The sequence below is a fragment of the Drosophila busckii genome, chromosome 3L (genome assembly GCF_011750605.1).
Source record: "Drosophila busckii strain San Diego stock center, stock number 13000-0081.31 chromosome 3L, ASM1175060v1, whole genome shotgun sequence".
NCBI lineage: Eukaryota > Metazoa > Arthropoda > Insecta > Diptera > Drosophilidae > Drosophila > Drosophila busckii.
This window is the reverse complement of record NC_046606.1, coordinates 17,161,088-17,185,345: the sequence shown is the minus strand read 5'-3', so window position 1 is coordinate 17,185,345 and position 24,258 is coordinate 17,161,088. Positions and strand designations below refer to the sequence as shown.

General features: G+C 39.5%; 3 protein-coding genes and 1 long non-coding RNA gene across 7 annotated transcripts; all 4 read left to right on the top strand.

Annotated features, from left to right (window-relative positions):
* The first annotated feature begins 5,484 nt into the window (after positions 1-5,484).
* LOC108599813 lies at positions 5,485-6,397 on the top strand. The gene is made up of 2 exons (XM_017986912.2): positions 5,485-6,243; positions 6,306-6,397. The coding sequence occupies exon 1, from the start codon at positions 5,571-5,573 to the stop codon at positions 6,177-6,179; it is 609 nt and encodes a 202-aa protein (XP_017842401.2). The 5' UTR covers positions 5,485-5,570; the 3' UTR covers positions 6,180-6,243; positions 6,306-6,397.
* A 412-nt stretch (positions 6,398-6,809) lies between these two features.
* On the top strand, positions 6,810-7,554 carry LOC108598684 (probable RNA methyltransferase CG11342). Its single transcript, XM_017985407.1, has one exon. The coding sequence runs from the start codon at positions 6,816-6,818 to the stop codon at positions 7,521-7,523; it is 708 nt and encodes a 235-aa protein (XP_017840896.1). The 5' UTR covers positions 6,810-6,815; the 3' UTR covers positions 7,524-7,554.
* A 49-nt stretch (positions 7,555-7,603) lies between these two features.
* On the top strand, positions 7,604-9,429 carry LOC108598686. Its single transcript, XR_001915103.1, has 3 exons — positions 7,604-7,677; positions 8,819-8,849; positions 9,352-9,429. It is a non-coding gene; the product is annotated as an uncharacterized LOC108598686 (long non-coding RNA).
* A 202-nt stretch (positions 9,430-9,631) lies between these two features.
* On the top strand, positions 9,632-22,183 carry LOC108600422 (PAN2-PAN3 deadenylation complex subunit PAN3). Of its 4 annotated transcripts, none has more exons than XM_017987983.2 (13): positions 9,632-9,852; positions 17,414-17,490; positions 18,743-18,877; positions 19,148-19,726; positions 19,788-20,259; positions 20,338-20,454; positions 20,523-20,643; positions 20,708-20,830; positions 20,889-21,018; positions 21,084-21,220; positions 21,289-21,480; positions 21,553-21,715; positions 21,772-22,183. In XM_017987983.2, exons 1-13 carry the CDS (start codon positions 9,819-9,821, stop codon positions 21,880-21,882), a joined length of 2,391 nt encoding a protein of 796 aa, XP_017843472.2. In that variant the 5' UTR covers positions 9,632-9,818; the 3' UTR covers positions 21,883-22,183. The 4 variants fall into 4 exon arrangements, with proteins under 4 accessions (XP_017843472.2, XP_017843476.2, XP_017843473.2 ...); XM_017987984.2 differs by lacking the exon at positions 9,632-9,852 and adding an exon at positions 15,986-16,165; XM_017987986.2 differs by lacking the exon at positions 9,632-9,852 and adding an exon at positions 17,175-17,193.
* Positions 22,184-24,258: the final 2,075 nt, after the last annotated feature.

Below are 24,258 nucleotides of genomic sequence, written 5' to 3'. Positions count from 1 at the left end.
AAACGAACGCCAAAATGAAGACGACATTGACATGCATGTGTTATGTGTGTGTGCGTTTGTTTGTGTAAAAAACGTGTGTGTATAATACACAAAAAAAAAAAAAAGAAACGGAAAAGCAATGCGAAAAAAAGGCAAAGAAAAGCCCTGCGTACAGAAAAAAAATATATATGCGATATATGTAAACGAAACTTGGCTAAAAACACTTGCAAATAAATATATAACAATGTTTATTTAAGTTTGAAATTGTTGTGGCTTTGCACGTTTTTGCTTTTTATATTTATACACTACGCCGGGCTAGGCTTGCTCCTAATACAAATACACACAGGAGTAGCGCACACTAGCGCACAATTATGTATCTTTATATACTACATGGGCTTATCTCACACACACACGCACGCACAGCGAGATTCTTTAGTGTCACCTCCGCTGCTGCCTCTGCTGCTTTATTTATTGCTACGCGCGTGCCATTTTAATTTTCTTTTTGTGATTTGTATTCGTATTTGTATTTAGTTTATGCTTCAGCACTACACGAGTTTTTCTTTTTGCGAGTCGACTCGAGTCGTATATTTGTATTTTTGGTATTTGTTTCAGCTTGAGCAGCAGCAAATTAATTCATTTCTCTTCTTTTTTTTTATATTCTTTTCACTCTTGCGCTTGCTTGCCTTCTCCCGTTTGCTTCATTGTGAAAATGTATTTTTAAGCTGCTGCTTCTGCTCCTCTGCTGCTGCTGCTGCTGCTGCGGTTGTGACTGCTGCTGCTGATGACAATGACAACGCTGACGATGGCTGCGACGGTAAGTGCGACGGCGACGAGCACTGCGCTCCGCTGGCAGACATTATTATGGGAACACGACCGAATGGATACTGGGCCACGGCATGCGAAAAGTCCATAGGAAAAGCATCTCTCGCTGGGGCAGTGACACGCTCTCGCTCTCGCTCTCTCTCTTTTTGCGCTCTCGTGTGCTTTTGTATGCCTAAAGGGTGGCAAGGTGAGCGAGCGTTGCGAGTCCCAGAGTGCGTAAAAGCTTTTTGCGAAAAACAGGTTAAATCCCCCGCGACCCGCTGACAGTCGTTGCCTCTCTCGCGCCCTCATCCACGCTCTCACTCTCCGCACGCTCTCTCTCACTCTCTCTTTGCCCTTTTGATAACGCTGCCCCAGAGCCAATCTGATTTTGGGGTGGCATTTACTCAATACTCTTATCCTTTCTATCCTGCGTGCGTTGCTGCAGTTATTCTTGTTATTGCTTGGCATCATCTTTGCCTATCTACACATCGTTTTGGCTTTCAAGCAGGCCACGACAAGACCTTGGAGTAGCCTCTACACACACAAACACACACATGCACATAAGCTTTGTGTAAGCTTGTATGCGTGTCAAACTGGTATGCTGAAGGGCTGAAGCTTGCTGCCTGCTTGATCATAATCTTAAACTATTTTCTGACCATCAAATTTTTGATATGAAGCTTGTTAGAATAGATAAACTAGCTGAAGCGTTCATAAGGAATAGTTGAAACCTTTTATAGAACGCTATAGGCACTTTGAATATCATAAGTAGCTTCGACCTTTGTAGTGCTCAACACAGAGGCCTCGACTTTGAATTTTAGTCGCTGCATTTTAACTTACTTAACTATTAATAACTAACAATAACAGATTGGATTGCAGCTTTTCGAATACTTGCAACAAATGTTTTTCTTTTAAAGAACTTTTAATTTGAATATTTATTGCAATGAACATTAAGAATTTATGCTTTAAGTAACAGCTAATAAGATATTCCGCAATAACACTTTTGTTTATAGCAAAGTCCACGCACAGCTGTCATTTCTCCTTCTATTTTACTATGCCCTAATTCCTTAATTTATACAAAACAAATCAGTATTACAACATTTAGTATTCCCAGCATTCCTTTGCGCTGAATTGTGACTCGACTCTTAACATTTAAGCTTTGATTTAAATGCGCATATATAAAGCTCTGACTAGCGTAAATGTTGTTTACTTTCTGGCACTAAATTTAAGTAAAAGAGAAAACGTTTTAGTTGCACACACAAAATGAATTTATGAAGCTTGCAAAAAGTGCTCGAAACTCAATTAAAAGAGGTCCAAAAACTATATAGTGCAGCATGTCCGTCAATTATGTAGCGCAAATTGGATTTATAGCAGCGCAGGATGTGCGATTTTATGCCAATCGACGGCATTTAATCCAGCAGCCTGTTAAGTGGGCAATCAAAAAGCTTTTAACCGAAAAGAATTCACAATATTTGAGAAATTGCATTCAACTGTGAAAATTAAAGGATTGGGCAAAACCAATGATTGGAGCTGTTAAAGCATTTGCAGCATGTGTCCTACTTTCAATGGAATAACCACAGAGAGTCTTTGAGAAATGAGAGAGTAGAGAGTAGTAGTTGCGCCTCAAAGTATGCAACGAAATACGCAATAAGCTACGCTTGAAGCAAATTGAAGTAGACACACAAATCGGCAACGCTTGGGGGCACGTGTGCTTAAGAGCAGGCAGATGCGTTTTGAAAATGCGTCTTAATAAATAAATAATACACTACACAACGGAATGATGGAAATGGAATGGCACAGCACAACAAAGATGCTAACTGTATACCTGACACACACACACAGCAGAAAGAGAGAGAGAGAGAGAGTGTGCGCTTGTATTCTTTGGGGGACTGTTGCTCAACGCTCGGATTATATTAACGTTAACGTAATTGCACATAAAGGGGGGTTCGGCATTGCAATTACGACATCTTATTTGGGTCACAGAGAGAGAGAGAGAGAGAGAGAGAGAGAGAGAGAGAGCGCAGCTGAGAGTAGCGAGAGAGCGAGTTGCGGCAAGAGATTTGTCGCACGTGTGAGCTTAAAAGCGCAAAGTGTTTCGAGGCCAAGTGCCAGAGCACGAGGTTGAGTAGTTAGCATGCTGCGTCTGTCACTTCCGCTGCAGTTCAAGCCACCCACTGGGTGGGTGGGTGTTTGACTGGTTAGGTTGGCAGTTAGTAGAGCACGCTATAAACACGCAGCCAAAGATATTGACTGCAAATCGCACGCAGCCATTGGGCCAAGCTAAAACTAATCTCATCTAATTAGACGACAAATGCCAGAGGGTAAACTCCATGGCGTTTATGGCGCAATTAACATGCTAAATGTTTTACGACAGTCACAGGCTGTGTGGCTGGGGAGGGGGGGTTACCTGCTTTAATTAATTTGTCGGCCATGAGAGGTGTCAACAACAAGGCGGCGGCAGTGAAAGCAAGGACAACAACAACAACAGGCTTAGCTCAGTTTCAGTTTCTTTTTAATGCTGCGGTTGCCTACACTCAGCTGCTTGACCCAGACTCAAGAGACACACACACAGAGCAGAACAGACAGCCAGCATACACTTAAAATGTCGCGCGTGTTGAAGTCCAACTCAAACCAGCAGCAGGCGCCCTAACTACCCCACTGATTATGCAGCTTATATGCGTGTGTGTGTGTGTGTGTGTGTGTGTGTGTGTGTGTGTGTGGCGCTCTTCATCCTGTCTCGCTTTTTACGCTGACACATGAAGAAATCTTTAAAGGCGCTCTCAAAGCGCATAAAACGCCAGCTAAGCACTAACACAAGCGTGTATGTGTGTGTATGTGTATCTGTGTATGTGTGACTGGGGCTAGCGACTGCCAGATGTCCTGCGACGATATCAACTGCAGTTTTACAACTTAAAGACAAAGCAAGCACTCTCGACACAAATCTAGAGACAAGTTTGCAACTTAACCTTGCCAATGGTTATTGATTCTACATTTATCCATTTATATGGGCAAGCAAAATCTTTCAAAATGTGATTTAAGCGCATTTCATTTGCAACTTAACTTTATGTGCACCCAAGAGACCCGCCGCGAAAAGTTTCCATTAGCTCACAGGTAGAACAGCACACATGAGGGTGCATTTGATTGCTGCTTTGTCTGAGCGCCTGTTCCGCCAGTCACACGCCTACCTCTCGCTCTCGCACTCGCTCTCACTCTCACTCTCTCTCGATTGTGCTCTCTACGCTGTTCAACACCAGCGGGCACTATGAATTATGCAATAAAGGAAGCTGCCTGCTTGTTCTGATACAATTCCTTGCTTGGAGTACAACACAGATTCGTGACATATAACTAAATGTGCATGTATGTGAGCATATTTTTTTTTTCATTTGCACTACAATGTAAGAATTGTAACACATTGCAAATAAAGTAGCATGCAAAAAGCAATAAATTAATTTTCACAAATTCTCAGCATTCTAAGCAAACGCAACAAGATTTTCAAATTTATAAACACAAAACCGAAAACGCACGAACGAAGCGTAACCAAGCGAAGCAAACAAACAACAATAACAATAACAATTCAAGCAGCGCATCCAAGATAAAGACGACAGAGCGTTTATAGCATCATCGCTCAATACTCAGCAAAAAAAACAACAACAACAACAGCAACAATTTGGGCGTGCAACGCGTGCTGTCTGTTTCAGTTAGGTTGCATGTAAATAACGGTTTGTATACATATGCACTATGGCTATATACTACAGGCCGCTATGCTTGGGCTAGCCAAAAGTAATGCCGTTGCTTTGCCCGGGTACAAAGCAGAGCAGACACAACACGACATGATCGCGACGCAATGAATGCAAGCTGACAGCCCTCGGTCCACCCCACCCCACTCGACTCCCCACTCGAGGTTTATTCGCAAAATAGATTTTCAATAAAAACCCTCTCGAAAATGAAGCAACAATGGCGGCACTGCAACGCACCGATTCCGAATCTATTTTCGAACCAAACAAAACAGATTCTTAATATAAAAATATACTTATGTACATATACTATACTATATATACATACATATATATATATATATATAAGCTGCTGTCATCAGGATTGTAAAAATGATGGGACTATAAGTTTAGGGCGGAAGAACTGTTTATTGTAGTATAGCAAAGTTTTGAAACAAATAAAATATTTTTATTTTAATCTTGAAATTTACGCTTTTTGAAATAGGACATCTGCATAGGAACTAATCGTTCTGGGCAGAATTTTATAACAAGAGTTGTATAAATTATATTATTTAACGATGTGCTATAATTATCGAGATTGTACTGTAATTAAAGCACAGGAGAACCACATTCCGGTATTCTCTCTTCTATATAGATTTGCTTTAAAAAAGTTATTTGTATCTTAATGTATATATCAAGTAAAATAAACTTCTCTTTTAAAAATATGAAATATGAACAATTTGAGAGATTATGAGTTATCGATTGAAACAAAAGAAAGGAAAGAAATTAAAAACCAAACACTTCTTACGAAGTATGTGGATATTGAATTGTTGCCAAATAAGCAAATACCAAACTTTAACTTTTCAGATAAAACATTAATGGGATTTGAATCTATTGTCATCATCACTGTCCATTAGTTTTTTTTTTCTCAGTAAGCTATTCGGCTTACTATAATTCTATAGCTTCACAACTTTTATTTTAGTCAGCAATTGTATACGATGTAGATTAGTTTGTATTTCATACACTTTTTATTGTTTCTCTGTTTTTTGTTGTGTTTATTTTTACCGTGTTGCAACCATGTTTAGTATTATGCCGCGAGGCTCCTATCTAGATGAACGCATTTCGAAGACCTACTCTAAGGACGTGCTGCTGTCTACTTGGCAAGAACGACGTGGCGGCAATTATAAGCCAAACGATTGCATTGTCCCGGGATTGGCGCGAGTGAATGCCTGTGAGCTGCATGACAGCGAGTTTCAGTCTAGTTTTACTATCCCGGTGGATCCGGAAGAGCATGGCGAGGGCACACGCAATTTCCTTGAGCGACGCCATCAAATGCTGCTAAATTGGATGCTAAATAGCAAATCGCAAGTTAAGTTTCCGCTCACCAAGGAGCTTAAGTATAACTATACGACCACCACAAAGATATTCTATGATATACTGCCGCAACAGCGGCTGGACGAGTGCCTCAAGGCCGCGGCAGTAAGTGGTAAGCCGGGTGTACCGCTGCCTCTTAAAGAAGTTGACCTATTGAAGAGCTACGGCAATCGCAATGTAACGGGCAAGAACTGCGAAAAGAAAGAGGAAATGGCGCTCTACAGTCGCCAGAGGATGCAGACCACATATGCGGCAACTTACGACCTGGCGTCGCAGATATTCAAATGGCAGCCGTCGCTATATGATGTATAAGAATTAAGCAATAACAAAATTGTATACAAGTGTAGCTAAATTGGCAATGCGATGCTGTTGTAAGGTGAGCATTTGTTTATAAATTATTATATACTTAAACACGAGATAAAACTCACCATTTTTCAGTTCTCTGCTCATTGGCAACGGCATTGTGTTGATCTCTTTTCTTGTTTCGCCTGTGGCCAATGTGGCGATGGTACGGTTATAGTTGCAGCTTATGTCAACTGATTTGCGTTGAATCTAATTGTGCAGCTGGTGCTACGTTAGTTTTTCACTCACTTTTGCAAGTTTTACCGACGAAATGTTATGTTTGTAAATCACAATTTAAGTATAAATTTTTCTTGTACTTTAATGGAAGTGTTGTAAAATTTTGTGCGTTCGATAAGAAACAGCTGGATCAAGGCTACCAACACTATCGATAACACAACTTAACGAAACGTTGCTCCTCACTTAACGAATGCAATGCCTTTATATAAATTTGTTTAACCGATACATTGTTAAATATTTTTAATTGCAACACATTAATAAAAACTTGTTTTAAGTATGTGATTTATTACCGCTTTTATATTAATTTAAGAAAATATTAGGAACACCACAGCACGGTGTCATCCATTATAGTTTTTGGCCACCCACACTATGGAGCATCGCAACGATCCCGGAGCTGTCCAATATGGAAATTTTATGAATTATTATCAATTTAATTCGGCCACCGAGCGTGTAAAGTTACTACCGAAAGCTGAGGTTTGGTCGGACGAACATGAGGAGCCAGGTGAAGTCAAGCCCTATCTCGTGCTGGATGTGGGCTGTAATTGTGGTGTATTTACACATCTGTTGCATGAGTTTTTGGAAGAGGAATTAAAGCGACCCGTCCATATCCTGGGAGTAGATATTGACCCTCGGCTCATACAAAGAGCTGAAGAGAACAATACTTGCCCAGAGAGTATAAGTTACGCTTGCGTGGATGTGTTGGATGAAACTGCATTTGAAGACATTCTGGACTACTTGGAGAAGCGACAGCGGGAAAAGTTTAACGCTGTTTGTTGTTATTCCATAACCATGTGGATTCATTTAAACCATCATGACAACGGATTGCAGCTATTTCTAAAAAAGCTGTCGCAACTCTCGAGACTTTTTGTTGTGGAACCTCAGCCTTGGAAGTGTTACCAAACTGCTGAGCGGCGCCTAAAGAAATCTGGAGAAGTATTTCCGCTCTTCTTAGAGCTTCAATGGCGTTCTAATGTTGAAGAAGAAATTCAGAAATATTTGAATCATGTGTTAAAACGACGGAAAATATTCGAATCCACTCCAACCAAGTGGCAGCGACGCATTTGCTTCTACAGATGACATTTCTTTAGACACTTAAATTTATTTTTAATAAATATGATTTTTAAAATGAAATAATATCGATTGCTATCGAAACAGCTTGCGATAGGGTTGCAGCTGCTAAGTATCGACAGGCCGCCGACCTTCTGCAGTGCGAGCGGATGAATAGCTAAAAGTAAGTTAATAATAATAAATAGTTCGCAAAAAAAAATAAAACAACAAAAGTTGCCAACAAGCAGTGGGAACAAATTGCGTCTTAGAGAATTTCGTGCGCAAGCGGTTAAGCTGAACAGAAGTCAGAGCAGAAGTAGACATTTTGTTCTTGTTGTGTTCTCGCTTCGTTACTCCAATTAATTAGCTAAGCTACATATTTAATGTACGTACATACAAACACGTGTATGTATGCATGCTAACTTTAGATATTGTTGTTGCAATTGAGCATGGGCATAAAATGAATCTAATTACAGCTTCTTTGCATACGCGACGCGTCTAGCTCCAGAGCACCACCACCCCCTGCTGTGAGTAGAACTTTGCAGCCAGCTGTTTCAGCGTCCATTTCGTATCCTCGAATATGGATTCTTATGATTTTATGTTGCAAACAGAGAGCAGCCTGACTTTTCGCAGCATGTGGATGCTGACCTGTTGTTGCTGTTTTTTCTACCATACATACAGCAAAAAATTGTTATGTACGCTGGATTTAGCCAGCTGTTGAGTCTGTCTGGATGCTGAATAAAGCAACTAATACATAAGCCAATTCCAAGTATATATGTACATGTGCATACATATTTGTATACATCAACTGCTTTGGCTTCGCTTATGTTATTACATACTCCAAGAATCTACCCCGGCGCATAGTGGCACAAAAGGCTAGTAAGAGAAGCTGTTCTTGTAAGTCGTCATACAACATTTTGTGTGCACCACTGTACAACTTGGTCTCAAACACAGCTGTAACTGTTGTTGTTTTTATTAGAGCCTACCAATCCTTCGCCACACACATACACAGAAGCACAGACACACTTAAATGTACACATACATGCATACATACATACAGACAGGCAGAACGAACGGAGCGAGGGTTTGTTTGGCTGTGGACTCCATTTGGATTTTCAGTAACATATTTCGTGCAGCGCTAGTCGCGCGTTGTGTGTATTTGGCTCGCAGAGTTTCTTATTTGCCGCCCGCTCACTTGTTAGTAATCAAACAAATATATATGTATATTTATAGCTATAAAAATCATATTGCTTTCATAAAAAAAAAATTTGAAACATTTGCTTATAAATATTCATACTTACAAATGCTACTTCTTCTCTTTACAGTTTTCGCAATATGCTGGCAGTTCAGCGAAAAGTATGAGATGCAAAAGTTGCTATAAATATGAATATTGTGCAGACAAGAGCAATTCCAAAATAAAGCAAACAAAAAAACAAAGAGAAAAGTGTGTGTGTGTGTGTGTGTGTGTGTATGTGCTTGTGTACTGAAATGTGAAAAGTGAACGAAAAAAAAAGTAAAATAAATATGCGCGCATTTTGTGTCTGTATATAGGCGCAAATTAAATGAAATCCAGCAAGGCAATAAGCAAATACGCTCCCCTTACCCTTACCACCCACAACTTCAGTCGGGGGTGGCGGCGCTGTTGCTTTTTGGATTTCATTTGTGTCGCCCTTTTTGCAATAACAAACAACAGTCCAAACGGCTGAGGCTGTAGCTGTCGCTGATTCAAAAGCAAACAGCAAAAACAGACCACAGCCAGAGGATTGTGAGTTTGTGTTTGATATACCGTTGTGCGCAGTGAAAATAAACAAACGGCAGCGAATTCATTTCTATTTCTCTTCTCCCCCATTACTTGCAGCCTATGCGCTTCGACTTCTAAGCGTTACGCCTCAAAATATGCATTTTAACAATAAACACAAAATCTTCTTATAAAAAACGAAAAAAAAAAAACGAAAAATCTTCAAAAACAAAGTACAATGTGAGCATGTGTAATGTGAAATTTAGTAGTTAAGCTCGAATTGTATGTATTATTTAATTTTCGTTCGATAATTTTCCATTAAAAAATAAAATAATTGTACAAAAAAACAACAAAAACACAAAAAAAACGATCAAAAGAAAAGAAAATAAAAAAAGTAAAAGCAAAGAAAAATCAAACATTTGAAAATAAACACAATAAAAGCAGAAGGAGGACCAATATAAACAACAACAGCGACAGAACGCGCGGTTCAACAGAGAAAGGAAACTTCGATTGTGAGCGTGAGACAAACAGAGAGAAAGAGAGAGAGAGAGAGAGAGAGAACTTAGAACGAAGGTGAAAAACGAAACATGTCAACGTTCTTGAACAATTTCTTCCCGGCAGGTAAGTGAAGCAAAAGCAAAATAAAAACACAGCATAAAACGTAGCAAACAAAAACAAGGAATTGAGAGTCACCTTTGGTATATTTCATGCGTACATTGCGCTTAACCCTCTGCTGTAATTTGATTTAGCTGCGCTCCATGTAAATTCAATTTCCTTGCAAAGCGCAGCTTATGATTATTGCCAATTACTTGCTGCTCTAAGCATGAAACAGATAAATGTGTGTGTGTGTGTGTCTGGCAGAGAGGGACATATGGAGTGGAGAAGGGGCTGTACCTATTAGTAACGCTTAACTGATTTCCCATCAACTTGCATGCAGAGCAGCAGTATGTAATCAATCCTACCCTTGAAAGCAGGAGCATAAACTCAAATTTTCTTGGAAACGATCAGGCAGCGATACAGGGAGAGAAAGAGAGAGAGAGGTTAAAGAGCGAATGCAGTTACCAACCCTCAGGTCTCTGGCTGCCGAACAAGTTCTACTTACATTCCCATTAGGTTTACTAACCGATCCTGTTGCGCAGGTTATAGAAAAAGTCAATTCCTTCTGTTATTTGCCAAAAAAAAAAAAAAAAACAAATAAAAAAGTACCTAAAAAACAATTGATCAAAAAGAGACAATTATAAAAACTCGTTCTGTGAACTGGTCAGCAAGGCGGCAGCTGACGGAAATACAATGGCTTAGAGAGTTGTGACGACTTCTGGTTCTCTACTCTGTAGGTGCATTGGGTTACCTGTTGATGGGCCTTTATTATTATTTTTCTTCGTCTTGTGGTTGTTGTTGCTGCTGCTGCTGCTCTTCAAGTGCAATTTGAAACTGGTTTCTTTGGTTTCAGCTTTATTGTCAGCACTTGCCTTTTGGGCTCGTTGCCAAAATGCAATAGCAAAGCAAAACATCAATTCACCTTCTTTGTTGTTTCTTTTCTTTTTGTTTGTGTGCAAATTCTCGTTTCTGCTTTCTGCTGCAGCTTCGTTTGCTCAGCTGATTATCATGACCTCAACCTGTTCGTTGCTAATGCTTTGTAAATATTTTTTTGAGAACTTCATTAGCATTAAAACCGTACGCTTTAATTTCAATTTGTACATTTATTGCTCAACGAATCGTTGATGATTACGAATTTATATTTACCATGAAAAACGCAACATACATTTACTGTGAAATGCAAAGCAATAAAAAAAAGAAAATTGTGTTGTGTGCATAGACAATTGAGCAATTAAATTATAATAAACAAGTGAAATCATTAATTTTTTATTAATTTGTAGTTATAAGCAATAATTGCTGGAAATGTTTTAGCAGTATGGTCGATGCTAAGTTAACAGCTGTTAATGCTTATGTCTGATTCCAAAACAGAAAGCACTAGATCAAGTGAATAATATTTTGTATCTTTGAAACAGTATAGGTCATAATTCAAATAAACAATGTAACTAATGTTCAAAGATAACTTTTAATTAATAATGAGTATGCTGAAAATTAATTTATTTACAAATAATCATCAGATCGTTCCTGTTACAGCTATGTATATGATTCTGATTAGTATTATTTAATTATTTATAGATTTGCAGGCACTATTATATAAAATCCAGCTTTTATTATATATATATATTGTACCTCCGAATAGATTAGATCCTAACTTCCAAGTGCTTACTGTGCTCTTATGCTTATATTTTATTCATATTGCCCAAGTGTGTACAGTAAATGTTTAATAATGTATTTTTCCGCGCTCTATTGTCGCAGACACACAGCTGTATACAAAAATCTAATTTAATTATCGCGCTGGCCGCTGCAGACACTTTGACGTCGTCGTCGTCGCCTGTCTGTTGTTGTTTGTTGTTTTTACAGTTGTACGCGCCGCGCAACGCGGCACAACGCTGTTGCTGTTATATTTTTTATGCGAAATTCTTTAAGTGACGCGACTAAGTATGCAACACATACCGTAGCGCATAATTTATACGCACTTTGCATAGTTTTATTTTGGTTTTATTTGGCTCGCATTGCTAATAAAGCAACCGGGTACCGCTTGGTGACAATTAACATGCGCCTGCCGCTTGCCAAAAAAATGTGTGTGTGTGTGTGTGTGTGTGTCCTTGAACCAGGCATTACTCATACGCCGCATCAGCCAGACTCTGTATGGAAGTGCGGTGGCAGCCATAAAGCAATTTGAATGCGTGTGCTTGGGGCAACATTTTTATTGCCATTAGCTGCGTCATTATCTATTGCCCGAACTTGTGGCAATTTGTGTGTACACATTCATTATTTGTTGTTGTCTGCGCCCCAAAGCCAAATTTTCCACAGTTTTCCCTATGGAGTACTTAATTTATGTTTGCATACAATTATTATAATTGCCTCAACTTTAAAGATTTATTAAAAGGCCCGTAATTGTAATTTATTATGTTCTGCATATCAAGTCAATACGAATAGCGAAAATATTGTGTAAATTAAATGAGAGCACACAATGTGTATAGCGTTGACCTTGTGGCGTGTTTTTAGAAAATAGCTCTTTGAACTAGCTCAAACCGCAACATTGTACCTACAGTTTGACAAGCTCTCGCTGCTTCAAACTGTATTATCAAACGCGCTTAATTTTGGCTTTTGTATGTTTGCGCGTTGCCTTTGCGCTTGGTTTCGTATTATTTTTCTGTTGCTGTTGTGTGTTGTTTCGTCTTCACAGCCGGTGCTGCTGCTGCTGCCGCTGCTGCTCACCTTTCGAGTTAGTCACTCTTTGGCAACGAGCGTTAGCAGACGGCGCGTCAAAACGTGAGCTCAACATAACTAAAGTGAGTGTGTGTGTGTGTGCAGAATAGACGAGTGTGCGTGATATGCCTTAATATTTACAACTTTGACGTAAAGAACACTTTCGGCAAAGCCAAACAAAAGCAAAGAGAGAGCGAACAGCTGAGCACCAATACACACACATGTAGCCTTAAGCTAAATGCGTAAGTTGCTGTCAATCGCAGCAGCTACAACCAGAAAAAGAAAAACATTAATCAAAATAAATTTTGCACATTTACTTATGTACGTCTGGGCCCCAACGCTCCAAGTTCTCAGCTGCCGTGGCGTTGCTCTGGCTGTTGCTGTTTTCTTCCAACGCAGCGGAAGAAGCAGTAGTGGCAACAAAAGTAACATAAAGAGACAGCTCACTTTGACAACGTTGCTGTGGCCGCTCTTTTGGCGCTGACGCTGTCGCTGTCGCTGCTTTTGTTATGCTTTGTTGTTTTGGCTGCTCTTCGCTGTCTGTCGTTGTCTTTATTGTTGTTGCTGCTGCTGCGCTGCTGCTGCTGCTGATGGTGCTGCTGACTCTTCGCCCTGTTTGCATATCATTTTGCGGCTCACTACTCGATTACAACTTCCGCTACTGTCTGTCTGTCAGCCTCTGGCGCTGCTCTACACCTACGCGCGCGTGTGTGTGTGTGCTTTGCTTTCTTTGTCAGCCGCTTGGCCGCGTTTCGACAGGCAAAACATTAAAAAGCTGTTGAAATCGCATATTTAACGAGTAGGCCTATTTTAATTCAATGCATAGCCAATTTCTGCTGAGAGAGAGAGAGAGAGAGAGCGAGAGCACGCGCACGCGACGCTCAGCACAAATTAAATAGCTGTGCTTTTCTATTGTGACGTCACGGTGGCCAGTACTAAACGCTGCAGGAATTCGGGCACAGCTGGTTTGCAAAACATGACAAGCCTCTCAGCGGGCACGAAATTTTGTGGTATTGACTTTGGGGTGAATTCGCGGGGGGCGGCGTTTGGAGAATTGGATGTGGTTTTATGCGCTGCCTTGCGCTGAATTTTGGGAATTCAAAACTGTTCGCCAACCACCCCATGCTTGGCAAATTTGCAAAACGTTTGCTGTTCTCCGCCTTGTTGCTGCGAGGACAAACGAAAGCGACGGCGAGACAGAAACCAACAAACTGCTCTTTTTGTGGTTCAAAGTTTTGGCTTGTCTTTTACACTGACAACAGCTACAGGAGCACATGGCAGCTAAAGGCAGTACAACTAGTAATACTGAGCCGTCAAACACTTGACTTTCGCAAGCTGTGTTGTTCAATATCATTGCAACATCAGATTCACACTTAATTTAGTCTTTAATTATAATTATGCTAATAAAAGACACACTAATAAAATATGAAAATCCGTTACTCTTGAATAATTTGAGCGAATATTTGTGCTCTCAGAAAAGGACAAATTGATAGTATTAAATATTTTCTAACACTGACTATTAGAGAAAATGTGTGATTTAATTTCAATAACAAAACAAAACTCAATTTTTATATATAACTGCATAAGACTTGAAGGAGTAAGTGAGGAATAATAACGCGGCATATATTTTACTGTGTTTGGGGCATTTTAATTGTTTTTTGCGCGCACGCTCTCTGGCATAATTATAAAATTGTTATATTACGTAAGCGCGTCTAACTAGATAATTTTATATATCTATCCAGTCTCTTCAAGTTTGCACTTCAAACTGTTTTTGACAGATAACAATCAATTTAACATTATTTATCGTAATTCTATGTCTAATTTTTAACACATAAATTCCTAGTGCCGAATGAATAAGTAATGTACGTAAATATATAATTTATAGATGTTGCCATACTAAATAGGGTATTTTAGGTTGCCCTGTAGTCAACGCGTGTTTGCGCTTGTGAGCCAAGAGAGATCATATGAGCATGAGTATATTACTAGATCAATGAGTTCTCGCACATTTTTACGAGTCTGCTAGCAAATGCTGATGCATGAAATGTTATGGATTGTTTGATAGAGAGATCTTGTACACACACACTCACAGCGTCTTGTCGACTTCCTTCACCCACTTCTCCCAATTGCAAAGGTATTGGTTGTGGGTGTTGGCTTTGAAATTACGCTTGAACCATTGTAACGCTTCTTCTCGACACGGCATCAATTCAGTATATGTTATTGTTATCATTGTACATATGTTTTGTATATTATACTAATAAAATGATCACACAATGGGCGTTAAATGCCAACTGTCCCCACTGTGCTGCTGCCAGCTAACTGGGCTGTAATTAAAGTGAATGGGCAACAATATAGAATAATCACTCATCATAGCCAAAACACAAATATGTGGGGGGTTGACAAGCAAATGGGGCGCTAATGGGCAACACATGCATGATCATGATCATATGGCGAGCAACTGTGTACAAGGGGTCATTGAAATTTTACCATTGAGTGCTTGTCAAACTGCGCGCTCTGTGCTTAATTTACTCGTCAATAGCAATAACAAAACTAAAAACAAACAAACAAAACTGCATGTAAACAAATTACAAGCGCACAAATACAAACACAAGCACACACACACACGGACAGTCAGAACTTGAACTTTGCTGCCCACTAGGCAACTTTACAGCTGCAGCAACAATTGGGTGCCGAGCCCTCCCCCTCATCACATGCATTTGTATGAATGCTGCAGTTTGACATGCACTGCCAGCACTCTCAGCTGTAGCCAGCCCCCCACACAAACAGGCACACACACACACATGGAGCACTACGTCTCTCTCTCTGTCTCTCTTTGAGTGTGGCTGTCGCTCAGTCTCTCTGTTCTTGTTTACACCTCCGCCGCCTGTTGTTGTAGCTGCGCTGCTCAGTCGAGTGTGCGCTGTGCCTATACGCAGTACGCGAGATTCGGAGCTGCGCTGTCTGTCGCGATCGTTGCGTTTACGATTAACAACTTTGCATATCGTTTTATTACATTTACACGCTGCTTATGTGTACATATATACATATATGCCTATATACTTGTTTCGTTTGGCGTAACGCATAACGGTGAACGCCGTCGCATCTGCGAGCACACTTTAAAATAAATATGTTTGTATGTATGTCTATTAAAGTGACATAACAACATAATATATTAATTGTTGGCCGCTCTGCGTTTACCTTGCCGTGCTGTGAGTGTGAGTGTGTGTTAAAAAGTTTCTTTTTTACGCGTGCGTGCGTGTGTGTGTGTGTGTGTGTGTGCTTTTGGCATTTTCATGAACGCGTTCGTGATCTTTGAAGCAAAACACACTTGTCTATTTCACCGCAAAAGCAGCAGCAGCAGCAACAACAACAACAACGCTGTTGTTTTTATTTAATTTTTTTTTGTAAATTTTGCCGACGTCATGCCAACAAACTGTCAGTAGCAGTCAATTTATGTAAAGCGAATAGCACACATACAAACAATTACACACTTTCATACGTATGCTTACAGTTTGTGAAGCACTGTAAAAGAGTTTTTAACGAAACGGTTAAGTTTAGAATTACGATCGCGAGTAAAGTGTAACTTTGGTTCTCATCGGTTTTACATGCACATGTGGGGTGCCATGCTCAAGTAAGTGGCTGCCAAACTGTTGGCAACACCTGTTTGTTACTGTTTACGCGCGCTAGTTAAACGAAACTGGTTCTCCCATGAGCACAATAACAATTGTTATTGACTTCATAATAATCACGAGCTTTCAATTAAATCGTTTATATTTGAATTTTTCAAAACATTTCTAAATAACAGGCAGCAAGGCGAACACAAGCAGAAAGTAAATGCAAAATGCCGATAAATTAAAATTATATACTCGTATACTGTGTTCATATTTCTTGTTTGTTTTGCTTTTATTTATTTATTTTTCGTTAAATACAATATATGCGCGAGAAATGCTTAAATTCAAGGCCAATATCACTTTTATATACACCCTGTAGTTGCCAAAATATATCAAAAGAGTCATATAGGCTAAAGATAAGTGTGTACAGCGAAAATGTTTGTTTCAATTCGCAAGAACGTTGAGCAGTCTCTTAATTTTATAAAATACTTTTTACTTTCAATATTGCTTTCTGCCAAGAGGCATTGGCCCATTTAATACACACACAAACGCAATCGCAATCGCACATATGCACATATTAATGTATATAAAGCGACTTTTTTTTGTGCATTTCAAAATGTATTTCAGTTTCGTTTCGTATGCTTTGACTGACTGCAGTCTCTCTCAACAAGTGCTCGCTTCACGCGTCTTTTTATAAATAAGTTTTTTAACACGTTAACGTGTCTAGAGGAAAGAACGATTAGTCATAATGCTGACGTTGCCAAAAAAGAAAGAATAATATTTGCATACGCAGCATAGATATTTAAGTAGAACGAACTTTAAATTTCGTATCTTTTTTGTTGACAAAAACAATTTGTTGCGTGACAGAAAAAACGAATTGCGTCTTGTTTATTTACCATATACTAATAAAAACAAAAACCACAAGAGCGCCAAACTAATAAAAACTCAATAACAACAATGAGTGCCAAAAGTATGCGCACACGCTTTTATCGATAAAGTTCGACGAAAACAAAACTATATCAACAAAAACACAGCTGTGATACCAATTGTAAGAGAAAGCAGCAAGAGAGCAGCAGAGTTCTTTGCACACACACACACACACACACACACACATACATAAGTTATATTTATCTATACTTAACAAAACAATACTCAAAAGCTCATTCGATTGGTTTCTATGCCTTTGACTAATTAATTTGTAATCACTTATTACCATATGTGTGATTTCTAGCTAAATCTTATTCTCTCTCTCTCTCGCTCTTCTACAGATACGGCTGCTATGGATCCAATCTTCTTCTCGCCGTCAAATGGAATACCGTCTGAGAGTAAACTCGCCACTTATATGGTAAGTTGTTGTTGCCTTTCAACTCACAGTTTGACATGCCAGTTTGTTGTGCCAGCAGTTTGGAAGTCATGCGAGCGCAAATCGCCCCCCTAAAAAATCGTTGTAAAGCATAAAAGCAATAACAACAATCAGTTGTTTAATTACCTTGGCAAGACTTATGATTAGCCTGGTCTAAGGTTTTGTTTCACTTGTCAGTTGTTTAAATTGGCGGCAGCGTTTTTGTTTTTTAATTACGGCCATACTTAATGCATTTGTTTTCACTCAGTTTACTTAAACAATTTAATTTCAATTCACATAAACAGACATGGTCTACATACATACATATATTTGTATATACATATATATACACTTGACCGACTTAGTTGCAAACTACTTACTGACATACATTTACACAATATAATTTTAAATGTTATTAATGCATAAAGTGTATAAACAAATAAACACAACAGAGTCGTGCAGGCTTTTATGAAGCTAATCAACTGAAGCTAAGTGCGCAAATCTGTAGAATAAACAAACAACTCTAATTAGAAAGTGTTTCTTACTTAGCAAGTTTTGAAAAACGATCTTTTGAGACAAGGAGTTAAAAATACAAATAAAATAAAGAGTTTGGATCGCATAGGTTTGTTGACATTCTTAATACAGTGGATGCTCGCAAATGAGCAATGAAAAGATTTGAATTTAATTTAAAATTCCTTTTGAATTATATTTATGAAGCATTACTAGTTCGTATAAGAAACAGCTAACATTAGCCAATTGTAAAGGACTTCAGTTATAGTTAATTCCAATGATTCAATGTATATTTTACATTAATTGCTTTGTTGTATAACAAATGAATATTTCGCATACCAACAAATAAAAGCAAAGATAATTATAGGCAAGTATTTCAGGTATTAGACGCTAAAAGCAATTGACAATTGCAGTCATACACATTAATATTATAGCAACTAGTAGAGTGTTAAAGCGCAGTGTGTTTTGAAAAGAGCTTTGCAACAGCAGCAGATAAGATAAAATAAAATATGAGTGCACATAAGCACACACACATAGAAAGACGCTGACACACACACTGGGCTATCAACAAATAGAATTATAGACAAAATGTTATCACCCGGCGCGTTGTCTGCTCCCCACGCTTCAACTCTCTAACTATGTTATTCAATGTCTTTCTCTAACGCTCTCTCTCTCTCTCTCTTACTCTGTATCTGTCTCTCTATCACTCTCACTCTGACTCTGACTGTCCCCTGGCTGATGACAGAATCGACAAAATGTCAGCGCACCGACAGCAGCGGGCTATGGGCTAAATAATGGTAATAGTAACGGTAATGGTACTGGTAACGGGTTCTCACTACTTAACTTGGACTCGCCCCTAGCAGTTAATAAAAAGCCTCAGGTAATCTAGCAACAGCTGTCCTTAATGTTAGCAGACAGTCGGTAGCAATATCCAAACTCCCCTGCGCCCAACCCAGAGCCCCAGCCCCAAACCCCACCCACCAAACGATCTTTGAGAAAACCCCCAGGTACCTGTGTGACTTGAGTGAGCTTGTTTACCTTTCCATGTGTGTGTGTGTGTGTGTGTATCCCCAATCAATTGTTGTATCTATCTTTCTATTTACTCTTGTCACTTTAATTGTTAATAATGTTTTTTTGGTACTTTCTGTAGGTAACGCCGCAGTCACCCGAATTCATTCCAACGCGCATCAACTCGTCTCCCAACTTCTATACACCATATCACATGAGTAATGGCCTAAACGGTGTCAATGGGTTAACATCCGCAGCAGCAGCAGCCGCCGCCGCCGCAGCTGCAGCAGCAGCACCAACAGCAGCCACTGGAGCAGTTGCAGCTGTTACCTCCTCCGTTAGCATTAGCAAATCCGTAAACGGCAGCAGCTCCTCAATGCTTTCCATGCAAAAAACTTCTGCTGTTGCCACTGTCACTTTAGCACAACAACAACAGCAGCAACAACAGCAACAGAAACAGCAGCAACAGGTGAATGTTGCAGGCACATCTGCAACGGCACCAATTGCAATTAGCGGCGGCGGCAGCGCACCACCGAATCCAGCTGCGGCACCATTCGTCAGCAGCATGTCCGCGCAGACGCCGCTCAAGACGCGCAACGCGATGCTGCGTCAGGACTCGCCCACGTCAGCGCTCATAGGTGGCGATAAGTCGCCCCCGCATGGCATGACACCGCACGGCGCATCGCCCATACCCACCACATTGCCAGCGAGCGTACATCAGGTAAGTCCAGCCCAGCAGCAGTTCCAATCTTTCAATCTTGCTAACCCTCTACATTTTACAGGAAAATGTAGGCGGCACCATTTACTTCTATCCCACTGCCAATGCACAAAACAGCCAGCCAGTGGTCAATTCCGTTGTTGTGGATGCCGCGCATCCGGCACATCATGGTGTGGTGAATGCGGTGGCGCCACTCAGCGCCGTGCCGTCGCAGCTGCTGTATACGGGTCATGTCTATCCGGGGCCGGCGTCCAATGTAATCACCATGCAGCCGAAGACTCATCTCGAGTCGGCCTTCTTCATGCCCGATGAGATGCGTGCCGATATACTGGCGCGCAACGAGATCTCCAATCTGATTATGGACCCAGCCGAGGCGGCTCAGCACGCACTGCCGCTCGAAGTGGACAACTACCATGCGCTCTATCCGCTAGAGCCGCCGGCCCAACCGCTGCACACCAAGCTGACCCTACCAGCGAGCACGTACCGAGCCACACACAACAGCACTGGCTTCAAGTACTGCCTGCGAAGATTACACGGTGAGCACGACAAGCGACAAGCTTAACTTGAAATGTTTAAAATCTAACTGGGTGTCTCTTGGTTCTGGTTCTTGGCAGGCTTTCGCTTACAGTCTACGAAATGCATGACGCTCGTCGAGATGTGGAAGAAACTGCAGCATACGAATGTGGTGCAACTGCGTGAGGTGTTTACGACAAAAGCTTTTGGTGATAACTGTAAGTCCAATGTTGCAACTTGAGCTAAGTGGATGTGTTTCTCTAATTCGTCACCATTGCCATTGCAGCCTTAGTATTAGTGTACGATTACTATCCCGGCTCACAGACATTGCTGGCCAAATACTTTACGCCAACGCCCGAGACCAACGGCTACACAGATCCATTCCAAGGCGAGGCACGCCCCTTCAGGTGCGCCCCCTCAAATCCGCAAATCCCAAGCACTTCTAAGCACTCATTAAACTCTCAATTGCAGTCATAAGAGCAACATGCAGCGCACAAATAACGGACCATTGCTGGCAGAATCAACTATCTGGTCGATCATCATGCAACTGACCGCAGGCCTTAGAGCTATACACCAGGCGGGCTTAGCCTGCAAGTGAGTCTCGGCCAAGTTAAAAGCCAAACAATTTAATTGTTCGTTTAATTTACTTCAGAGTACTCGATCCCACTAAGATCATCGTGACTGGCAAACGTGTGCGCTTCAGTTCCTGCTGCGTCTCGGACATAACGCAATTTGATCCCAATGCAGCCAATCCCTTGGCACTGGTCAACATGCACCAACAGGTATAGTTGCTCACCTCATTGCCAACCCAGCAACCCAATTCACTATTCAATTTTGTTGCTTGTAGGACGATCTGACCGCCTTGGGTCGCTTAGTATTAGCGCTCGCCTGTCGTTGCCTGCAGTCCGTGCAGCGCGATAATGTGCAGTCTAGCATTGATATGGTTACACGAAACTATTCCACCGATTTGCGCAATTTCATTGTGTAAGCCTGTCTTAGATAACATTGCTTAGTTTGTTTATTATTAACTCGCTTAACTCTTCTGCTTGTAGTTACCTCTTTAGCACGAATAACCGCCGCTCAGTAACAGATTTAATGCCCATGATTGGTGCACGCTTCTACACACAATTGGATTCGCTGCAAGCGCAGGTGGATATGCAGGAAGATGAACTGGCCAAGGAGATGGAGAATGGACGTCTCTATCGCATTTTGGTTAAACTCAACAGCATCAACGAGCGACCTGAGTGAGTTGCTGAGACGCCTCAATAATATGACGACTTATCATTCATTAATACGCTTCTTATTGTTATTGTTAGCTTTAATTTGGACTGCACTTGGTCGGAGACTGGTGATAGATATATGCTGAAATTATTCCGTGATTATTTGTTTCATTCCGTCACTGAGGATGGCCGACCCTGGCTGGATCACGCACACATTGTACAATGCCTCAACAAGCTGGACGCTGGTTCTATTGAACGCGTAAGCAATACGCTTATATTTCCTATTCAATTGCAATCCTTATGTTTCTTCTTTAGGTGCAACTCATGTCTCGCGACGAGCAGTCGGTACTAATTGTCTCCTATGCTGAACTCAAGAATTGTCTGGAGAACGCGTTCTCCGAACTGATTTCAAGTGCGGCCAACTGAGCAAACTCAATAATAATTAAACAACAACAAAAACAATAATAAACACGCGCAGCTCATTTGACCACGCCCCCCACATGTTACGACCACAAGCGATTACGATTATGACGGTCTAATTAATAAGAAAAACATTCATTATATAACTAAGACATTTTGGCGCATGCCGAGTAAAACTTAAAAGCAGCATATTTAATAAACAAAAACATAATTTAATATAATTAAAAGTAAACTACAAATATGCAGATTTATATTGTTAGGCCCAGCAAGAGCATAAAGATTAAAATGCCATTGCGGTTTATAGAACAGAAAAACAAAAACAACAAACAACGAATATCTCAACGTTAAATGTAGCTCTTAATACAATTTAGGCATTTAAACTTAAAACCAACAGATAACAGTTTGAAGGGCAGTAACATTTTGAAAACGAAATCTCTCCAAACAAAATTGAAAAACAAAAAGAAAAACGAAAACAAAAAGCCAAGAAAAATTGTAAAATCATCAAAAAAATGTAAACGAAACAAAAATTTATAAAAAATAAAAAAACACGCAAAATTTGTTAAAAAAAAAAAACCCAAAAGCAAAAAAAAAGAGAAGTAAAACGAAACAAAACATTTACGACAAAAGGAGCAAAGAAAAAGTTGATATATTTTTACAGAGCTGAAAGTTGAAGAAGCATAAATAAAGTATTTATATGTATTGAAAAGTCTTAAGGTAAAAGCAACGCCAGAACTAAAACTCTTCAAAACAAAGTGCAAGAACACAAAAAAAAAATGTAAAATATTTGTAACAAACAAAAACAATTGCAGAGCGATAAAATTGAGTAACAACAAAAGTGAACAAGGAACCACATTAAAAATGTTTTAAAAGCATTGTCTGAGCGCGGCGCCTGCCTCTCCCATAAATAGCAACAGCTACAGCAACTGAAACTATAACATAAATAAGGAAACCAACAACACGAACAACAACAGAAAACATTTCTTATTTTTCAACTAATATTTTTATAACAAAGTATTTTTTAAAAAAAAACGTGAAAACATTTGTAAAAACCAAAAAAAATGAAAACAAAAAAATAAGCAAACAAAACGAACTTAAGATGTTGGTTTAAGAACGTAACATGCAAAGCGACGCACAGCGCGACTTAGCAAGTTGCTCAAAGAAACAAGAAACAAGAAGCAGAGAAACAATATAACGAAAACAAATGTTTATAACAAAAGCAAACGAAATCGTCTAGGCCACTCAGCGTGATATGTAAATACATGTACATCGTTTTTCAATTCGCAAAACACTTGCTAAATAATAATGCATAATTTAACATTTTACATATTTTGCGTTCCATTTGCACACACACACACAGACATATATACACATGCAATACACTCACAACTTTACAATGCACGCTCTAAAAATTTCAAGTACAACAAAATTACTTAAAAGTCTGTCTATATGTATATGTAATATATATAATTTTAAAAGCTAAATCCCACTAAGCGCCTGGGGCAAAACAAAAGTCGCGTTGCGCCTGCGCGGCCGCATATCACGAATCGAACCCGAGAAAGAGAACCGAGAAAGCTCCAACCAAGAAAATGGCTTCAAACCACTCTACAACCACCAACCACCAGCAAACTAACATCAACTATTATTAATTATGCTACGAACAACCCATTCAATTGTTATTAACTAAACTTTTAACTATGCTACAATGCTCAGTGAATGTAAATGCTGTGGCACTTCATGTTGTGATTTATAATTAATTACATGTGCATTTTACTTCAATCTATCGTTTGGTGTTTTGGTGTAACGCTCTTGTATCTTTTTTTTTTGGCTTTTGTTTACACCCATTAATTTTATCGATTTGCATCTTGGTATTTTTGTACTCTGCCTTTTTCTTCCGCCTCCCAACAACAACAAAAACACTTTTCTGTTCGTCAAGCATAATACATAAATACTTTTTCTGTATTAAGTTATTGTGTACTTCAAAGTAAGACTAATTAAATAATTATAATTATTACTATTAAAGAGAAAAAACGCGAAAAAACCACAAAAACAAAATGTAAAAGAAAACTTTTTAAGAAAAACCAATAAAAAAAATAATAAAATGTTTAATGAAAGTTGTTTAATTTAAGCAAATTACATGCAAAATTTCTCTTTTGCAGCTCATGTCAAAATTGTGAATAGTTGAAGCTATGTACAATTTATATTATATGGCTAATTAAAGTTGAATCTGGCTGACTTAGTTAGATGAAGTGAATTTATTTAAGAATCGCATGGAAGCGCTAAACGAATGATATCTAAAAACAAAAATGCAGTCCATATATTTTAAAACAAATTGATTATGAAAACCCCCCCTTTGAATTATGCAATTAAATTGAATTATTCTGT

What these genes read in the sequence shown, in the direction of transcription:
- LOC108600422 (XM_017987983.2), top strand. Translation starts at nt 9,819, where the DNA reads ATGTCAACGTTCTTGAACAATTTCTTCCCGGCAG. An exon ending in GGCGAGGCACGCCCCTTCAG is followed by an intron (nt 20,644 to 20,707) that starts GTGCGCCCCCTC and finishes TCTCAATTGCAG; the next exon opens with TCATAAGAGCAACATGCAGC. An exon ending in TGGTCAACATGCACCAACAG is followed by an intron (nt 21,019 to 21,083) that starts GTATAGTTGCTC and finishes TGTTGCTTGTAG; the next exon opens with GACGATCTGACCGCCTTGGG.
- LOC108599813 (XM_017986912.2), top strand. Translation starts at nt 5,571, where the DNA reads ATGTTTAGTATTATGCCGCGAGGCTCCTATCTAGATGAACGCATTTCG.
- LOC108598684 (XM_017985407.1), top strand. Translation starts at nt 6,816, where the DNA reads ATGGAGCATCGCAACGATCCCGGAGCTGTCCAATATGGAAATTTTATG.